Below are 8,636 nucleotides of genomic sequence, written 5' to 3'. Positions count from 1 at the left end.
GGAGAGAGGGAGAGAGGGAGAGAGGGAGAGAGGGAGAGAGTGTCACCAAACTCCAGAGAATTCAGGAGCCAAATTAAATGTCTATACTATCAACTTCAACTCATGAAAGGACATGTCAACTCATACTGATGCAAGTTTCAGATAGAGAAAAAATGGCAGCATTTAAGAAACAAATCCTTCACACAAGCTGTGAAAACTCTCCACTGATGGCAAACCTTTTAGAGACAAGTCCCCTAACTGCAACCCAAAACCCATTTATTTATGACAAAATGTTAACAACATTGCAATTAAACCTGAACACTGAGGTTTCAGTTTTGTGGGAGAAAAAAAAACAAAAAAACAACAAAAAAAACCTCTTATATTACTTTTGTCTTAAATGAAAAACAATACACATGCCATAGGTTCACCACCACTGCAGGCTACAATGATTTTGAGTCTCACTCAAAATCAAAGCAAATCTCAACCACTTTCAGGCTTCTCTTAATATTTCAACATGCCTTAGATTCTCTTGAACTCACTTCCTAATTCCCAATTTCACTCAGGCAACACCTAGAAAATGTCTCCTGTCAATCTTAACCTTCTTCCCAACCTTAATTTTCAATATTTTCTTTGGTTTTTATAATCATGGCCCTGGAATCAGTATTACATGTAGACATACACAATACATAGAATACATTACAGGAAATATTTTTAAACCCTAGCTGTATATTCTGAAAGAATAAATACATTTTGTAGGCTGAAAACAATTTTATTAGGAAATAATTCTTTATTGTGGTTTTCTTTTTGCAAAGGCCCTCTCACCATGATGATTTTCTATTAAATGCATTACCCCACAGCAGTTTTCAAAACGCATATTGGTTGTTACGGAGGAATGATTCCAAATGCAACAAAGCTGTTTCGTGAGTGAACACATGGTAAGTTATACTTTATTTATATAACAATGGATGAAGCTATTAGCAAAAATATGTAGGAAGTTCTATATTGGGGCCAGGGATTTAGCTCAGTGGTGTCACCACCTGCCTTAGGACAGCGTAAGGTCCTGAGTTTGATCCCTGGTGTCAAAAAAAAAATTCTATGCTTAATTACATTATAGGTAGTGATGGGAAAAAGAATGGCATTAGTGTTAACAAAGTCTTTATAATGAAATAAAGACTTTCTCAATGATCCTTAAATTTCATATATACATACATGTTTAAAAAAATAGTAAAAATACTTTAGGAAAAATCAATTTTGCATTGCAAGCATAAGACAGTATATCCCGAGCTCCTTTTTTTGCAAGAAAATAATTATTGCCATTTCACTTTATTTGGAGTACAATTACTGAAATGTAATGAAAGAAATGACTAGAGAGCCCCTGTTAAGGAAAAATTAACATTAAAATTATCCAATTTTATTTGTTTAGAAATACGGAATGTTACTGGTAAGAAAAATACTGTTAAAGTTCTCATAATAATTACGTATTTATATAAACTATTTTATTACCTGCCATATTCTCCAATATATCTGAGCCCCAATCTCCTTGAAACACTGATGTTAAAATACTGTCAAACAAATGAAGCTCCTTTGCACCAACAATTTTGTCACGAAATAAGCGCTGTGCTTCATAGGCAACAATTTCTAACACATAATCTAATGGATGATTTGAGGAGCCTAAAAAACGGCAAAATTTTCTTTAATTGTAATGAAATTCAAAGCATTTTCAAATAGTTTGTTTAACACAGTTTTAAAATAGTGAGAATCTACATACCGTAATTTTGGCATCAGATAAATAGAAGAAAAGAAAAAAGGTTAAAATTTATTTTGTTACTAAACTAGTATGTTTTGTGATTAAAGGCTACATTAAATACGATCATTCCAAGTTGTTCAATAAAAATATCAATTCCAGAAGGCATATTAAGCGCCTTGAATTATTACAATGAATGATTTCAATTTTTTCTAAAAACAAGTTTTAATAGGAATAATAATTTACACAAAGAAATATATCATTTAATAGTAATATTGAAATGTACTTTGACATTTACACTTAATATTATCAAAATTTTAAAAATATAATTACTCTCACAATACTCAATTAAAATATCTATTACAAATACATGTACATCATAAATGCATTCATACAAATATACACACACAAATACAAGTACAAACACAACAGCAAAGCTTACCTCCTTCTAAATCATATCTGAATAGGCCAAGAGCCCACTGTGTAAGAATGCAAGGAGTAAATACATAATGACTATATTCATCAACTGTAAATTTGGCCCGCACCTAAAAAAGAAAATACAGTAAACAATATATCTACCTTATGTATGTAATCATACTATAAATTTTGAAATCACCTTAAACTCATAGGAATGATAAACTTTTTGTTTGCTTGTTTGTTTGTTTGTTTGATACAGGGTTTTGCTATGTATTACAGGCTGGTCTTGAACTCACAAGGACCCTGCCTCAGCCTCCCAAGTGCTGGGACTACAGATGTATACCAAAATACTGACCAGGAATGATAATCTCTACTCGTTGGTGTGACTTTAATAAAATTGATTTTTTAAGTTATCCTATATATTCTGACTTATGCACTTTAAAACAGTATCCTAACAGGGCTTTTGATTTTCAACATACTGCCAAAGACTGCCCATACCAGGGGAAAAATTAAAAAAGAAAAGAAGCTTAACTAAACTTCCTAAAGAAATTTTAAAAAGCTAACCTAAGCTTTATAAAATGATGGTTGCAATTCCAAGGCATTCACAGACTCCTTCACTAATATTCAAAAAGTCTCTGAACAAATCAAAGTGCCTGTCCTCAAAAAGGTCTTTCCTTCAAACTATAAGGATACAGCCATTACTCTTCTGATCTCAATCATTTAACATGTAAATTAGTGTCAACTCCACTTCTACATATATATACATATATAAATACACCCATAAATATGCATATGTACACATATATACATATATTTTTAATTTTATTGATATATTTTAGGTATACATTATGATCACATTCATCATTGGGAATTTGTAACTATTCATAAAAGAGTAACATCTTACTTTCTACCTTTCTCCATTTGTACTGATACTATAAAAAGCATCTTCTACAAACACTTTCCTAACTTATTCATGCTGTTCCCTTTACCTAGCAAGATCTTTCATCTCCAATCACTGTGTAAATTTCTATTCATTTTCAAAACCTCAGGTGGAACTTTACCTCCTTAACAACTTTCCATACAAAATAATGACATTCACTCACTCTCCCCACTGTACTAGCTCTGTAACTTGAATGTGTTACTACTACATTTATCATACCATATTAACAGTTTATTTGTATAACTCAGTACTTCATTAGACACAACTTTCAGAGAAGGGGAATTCATTCATCTTTGTATCCCTTGGACTATCATTGTCAAGAAAAGGTACTTAATAAATGTCTTCTGCAACCTACATGCCTATTCTTAAGTATTCTTTCATACTTAACCCTACTTAATCAAGGAAAGACACTTTAAATACTTCTTGTCAGCAGAAGAGAAATAACTATCAAATGTCACTCTCCAGTTTGAAGGTTGGCAGAAAAAAACTGACAGAATTCAGAAGAAAGATCTGATTTTGGAAAGAAGATAAACTTCATTCTGAATATGTTAAATATGAGCTGACAACAGAATAACCACCCACTAATTCATTCAGCCAAGAAATATTTAGTAGTGCTTAGTAAAACTGTGCTTAGGATACAATCACATATAAAATATAGAAAGGACCTTCAATGAAAAAACTCACTGTCCACTAGAAAAGTTTAATAAACAACAGGAAAATTAAGCCTGCTCATTTTCATTCACACACACACACACACACATACACACATACCTGTTCATATACTTGTACCATAGATCCTGCTAACATATAAATTTTTGATGAGGAGCCCCAAATAGAATGATTCTTCAGATTTTTATGCAGAACGGCTTCCAAATATGCTCCATAAATTGTTTGTAATTGCTCTCTTTCCGGATAACTAAATAGGGACAGATAAGCAAAAAAGACACACACACACACACATACACACATACCTGTTCATATACTTGTACCATAGATCCTGCTAACATATAAATTTTTGATGAGGAGCCCCAAATAGAATGATTCTTCAGATTTTTATGCAGAACGGCTTCCAAATATGCTCCATAAATTGTTTGTAATTGCTCTCTTTCCGGATAACTAAATAGGGACAGATAAGCAAAAAAGTAAGCTGAAATCAATATTCTAAATTAATGTTAAATTACAGGAGCGGTCAAGCTGTGCTGTTCTGAGACCTAGGGACTAGGGCTAAGCTCACAGTCCCTGTTCTCACTTCAACCAAATTAAATCCCTAAGTGTCTACTGTCACATACTGGAAGTGCTAGTAGAGTATTCCAATAAAACTACTAAATACCTAATTGTTTAAAAAACCACCAATCTTTAGAAGGAAACACAAGAAAAATTTTACTTAAGAAAATGCATTTTGAGTTAATTAGAGCCTATACATACTTAGGAATCTAACTCAGAACTATAAAAGTAGGACTAATACAACAAATAAAATCAATTTGTATCTACTAAACCAAAAATATATTTTACGCAGCTTAAATGGTGGCAGTGACGCTTCAGTAAAAAAAAAAATAATAATAATTAATCAATGAGGTGCAATCAGCATGAAAATACAAACACAAGATTTAGCATGAAAGCACAAAGGCAAGGTTTAGCATAAAAACACAAAGGCAAAGTTTAATACAGCAAAAATATAACAGAGAAAATAATGCCATAAGTAGAAAATTGAGGCATCCCTGCACCAACTGTGGACCACAGAAATGGCTAGATGTTTCAGCACGGATCCATCAAACATTGAAATGATTTAACTCTATCTTATTCAGATTTAAATTCTCTTTTTAATTAGCTTCATAAAATTGGCTACTGCTTTTTATAAAACATGTAGCTTCTGAATCTACAAGTGGCTGTTTTTATGTATTCAAAAAAAGGTAAAAATCAGTATGATTTTCATTGTAGCTCTGTTCATAATATCCAAAAAAATGGAAACAACCTAAGTGTTCACCAACCAATGAATAGGAAAAAAAAATATGGTACATATTTACATTGGGATTACTATGATTCAGTCACGAAAGAGAAGGAAATCCTGTCATTCAAAAGATGGAAGAAGCCAGAGATCATTATGTTAAGTAAAATAATTCAGAAAAAGAAAGACAATACTGCAATCTCTCTCATATGTGGAATTTAAAAAGGTAATTTCATAGAAGTTGAGAGTAGGATGGTAGTTACCAAGAACTGGGCAGATGAGATGAGAGAGAGAGAGGGACAGGGAAATGTCAATCGATGGATATTAAGTAGAACTGGACAGCAGCAAAAAGTTCTGGTGGCTACTCATACTCAGTGACTATTCGTAACAGTAATGTACAGTACACTTCAGAAAGCTAGAAGAAAGGATTTCCCAAGTTTTCACCAAAAAGAAAAGATAAATTTTTGAGGAGACAGACTTATTTAACCCAACTTAAATATTATACAATGTAAATATGTATTAAAACATTACATGGTATCCCATTAATATATGCAATTTTGTTTGTATGCATTAGTTTAAAATTTAAATTTTAAAAAATTAAACTTCATTTTAATTTCTGATATTACTATTTTAAAACAAAAACTGTACAAAACAGCTGTGCTCTATTTCCTTATATATTTTTCACTAAAACTTTTGTCATCCTAAATTATTGCCTATTCAGGGAAGGAGAAGAAAAATGTATCAGATCTTAAGTTTGACCATTTTTTTTTTCTTTTTGAAGGTCTCACTACATAGTTCAGGCTGGCCTTGAACTCATCATGTAGCCCAGGCTGACCTCAAATTTATGGAGAGCCTCCTGCTTTGGCTTCCCAAATGCTGAGATTACAAGGAATGTACCACCAAACCTGGTGTGTTTGACCATTGATATAGTCTACATTTTGAAAACTAATAGAAACCTTTAATGGAATGGAATTATATATTATTTCTCTCCAAGTTAAAAAAAAAGGTTAATTGCCAAAATACATACTCTACAGCACAGAGTCGAACAATAGAAGTAAATCGGGTAGTAAGCTTGTGTCTTCCCAGTCTTCCTCCAGCTGACATAGAAGCTACAATTTGAATATTTTCTAGACCAACCCATTCCAAATTTTCATCATAAAATCCTTGATATGTCAATACCTATTGAAAGATAAATACATTTTAAATATTTTATACTTTAACTTTGCTAAACATATCATGCCTAAATTTTAATTATACCTGAATGCAATCATTTTCCTCTATGTAAATCATGAATTTAAGATTGAATATATTTTAAGTTCTTACACCACTGAAGAATAATACTGTTCAAATCTGTGTTCGGTTAATGGTAACTGAATTATACTCGTTTTTAAAATGTTTTTCTCTCAAGTAAACATTAAAATTGAAATATGATACTACCAGTTACCAAAAAAGTGTTAGAAGTTAAGGAAAATATTTTGCTTTTTTTTAATAAATAGCTTATTATATTCTGCTATTTTAGTTAAAGCTAAAATGGACCTATATAAGTAGTCATAATAAATTATAAGATTTTAGATATTCAAATGTGATATAAATTAAATGTGGAAAACCTTCTGTACTAAATAAGAATGTGTGGTTTTGAAACCTACCAGACACAAAATGGGACAGTAAAGAACCAGAAAGAGGCACGACTGAGTAAGTATGACTGCTAGTGGATGAATGTAAAACAAAACAAAACAAAACATAACTTCCCCAAGTCCAGAATTATTTCTAGCTTCTGCTTTCCTCACTGTAGGAAAAAGAACAGGTAACAGATCCAAAGTTAAGGTTATCATTTTCATCCTTATATATTACTTGATGTAATACTAAGTTCTAAACAGAGGAAGATCAAAGAAAGTGTGACCTAAAACAAAACTGAAATGTTTCAGGAATTTAATTTTCATCATATATGCTGGATAACACTGGCATCAAAGGAAGAAAACAGATATTCTATAAGAAAAATTAATGGAATTAAATTGTATGAAACTTTATCAAAATACATCAAGCAATAAGACTTACCTGCTGCAGAAAAGCTACCAAAGTACTGGTCCCCCATTTATCGAGTTTGGGTAGGTTGATATCCTTTAAGTATAAAACAAGTCTTTCACAGTCTTTTGGTCTGTATACTCGACCAGAATTTGTACTGATTACCATGCAAGTCTGGCTCAACTTCTGCAGAAGATGCTGAGAAGTAGTCTGAGCACTACAGTGGACTGTAGCAATTTGAGTGGACCGGAGTTGAGAAAAAGCATACCTGAGAAGCATCCTAGGAAAGATGTATGACATCTGACTTTGAAAATATAACCAGCAAAATCCTTTTTATATTCAATACAGAATTTCTACCTTATAAATGCTTTAATTTATAAATTAGGCATGATTTTTAAAGAGAATAATGGCAAGCATGGATACGGTTTCCATAAATATCAAGGTAACTTTTTTTTGTACCAAGGATTGAACTCAGGTCCTTGCGCTAACGAGGCAGGTGGTAGAACTACTGAGCTAAATCCCGGCCCTCTAATTTTTAGATTGGAATAAAATAAATATATATTTTACAGTATTCTTGAGACTTTTCAGCCAAAAAAATTCTCAAAAGTAATTTCATTTAATGAAGTATATATAGAATATAACAATTCTATTTCCTCATAGTTAAAAGATTTTAAGTTCTCCTAGGTAAAGTATAATTGATGACTATTTTGTTCCCCAAAACTACACTCTATAGGCATTAAAAATAGGCAAGTTCCACTAAATTAAATAGAATACTAAATTAAACATTTAAATTTTATAACTAAATCACATGGTAATTTATATCTAAGGTATTTATTTTTTGTGACTGCATGCATATAATCTTTTAAAAGTATCATTTCCGATTGCTTTCTCTCCATTAAAAAGCATATAATCTGGCAGCGAAAAAGACACATTCTTCTCAAAAGTTTTAATTTTTACAAGTACTTTCAGTAAAAAGAATCCTCCATGAAAATATAAATGCCAACAAAATCACTGAGGAAGAGGGGCATAAATGTACAAATACACTCTGTCAATATTTTTCTTACCCTTTCCCACATCCTTCTGGACCTATTACAATAAATGGCTGTTGAGTATCACAATTTAACCAAGGTCTGAAATAATCTAGACTTCGTTGCATATCAGGAGTCTGAATGACTGGAAGTGTTTGGTTGTTACTGAAATCATCAGCAGTCAAATTTTCTGGCTTCTTCAGTGCATAAGATGCTAACTGTCCTTTATCTGAATCATAGTAGGTGTTCATTGGTTTCTGAGAATCTGGAGGAGATTCTCGGGCCCAATTAAAAACCTTAAAGAGGAAGAAGTGAGAAGTTTTAACATACTCCAAACACAGTATGTCAAATTTTTTCGTCTTCACAGGAAATGTCCCCAACATGAATTATCTTAGTTTTTTTTAAGTCCACATATATAACACCTACTTATAAGCAAACTGTAATTACAGTAATATTTATCTTAAACATTTTCTTCTAAACAATAATTTAAGCAATAAAAATATATAAAGAAGATATCAAATTGGTAGATACTTAAACATCAAGGTATATATATATATATAT

The 8,636-nt window shown here is 31.6% G+C and overlaps 1 protein-coding gene across 1 annotated transcript in view; it reads right to left on the bottom strand.

Moving 5' to 3' along the window:
• The window catches only part of Dync2h1 (dynein cytoplasmic 2 heavy chain 1), a 318,483-nt gene that overhangs the window by 243,499 nt on the left and 66,348 nt on the right, over nt 1–8,636 (bottom strand). The window contains exons 42-47 of the mRNA XM_033764303.1: nt 8,112–8,371; nt 7,081–7,327; nt 6,053–6,204; nt 4,052–4,196; nt 2,166–2,268; nt 1,483–1,650 (exon numbers count right to left, since the gene is read on the bottom strand). Coding sequence (XP_033620194.1) covers nt 1,483–1,650; nt 2,166–2,268; nt 4,052–4,196; nt 6,053–6,204; nt 7,081–7,327; nt 8,112–8,371 — 1,075 coding nt within the window. The remainder of the gene's footprint in view (nt 1–1,482; nt 1,651–2,165; nt 2,269–4,051; nt 4,197–6,052; nt 6,205–7,080; nt 7,328–8,111; nt 8,372–8,636) is intronic.

The sequence above is a fragment of the Fukomys damarensis genome, unplaced genomic scaffold (genome assembly GCF_012274545.1).
Source record: "Fukomys damarensis isolate Sample0158 unplaced genomic scaffold, DMR_v1.0_HiC HiC_scaffold_16, whole genome shotgun sequence".
NCBI classification, from domain to species: Eukaryota; Metazoa; Chordata; class Mammalia; order Rodentia; family Bathyergidae; genus Fukomys; species Fukomys damarensis.
This window is presented reverse-complemented; position numbering and strand designations above follow the sequence as displayed.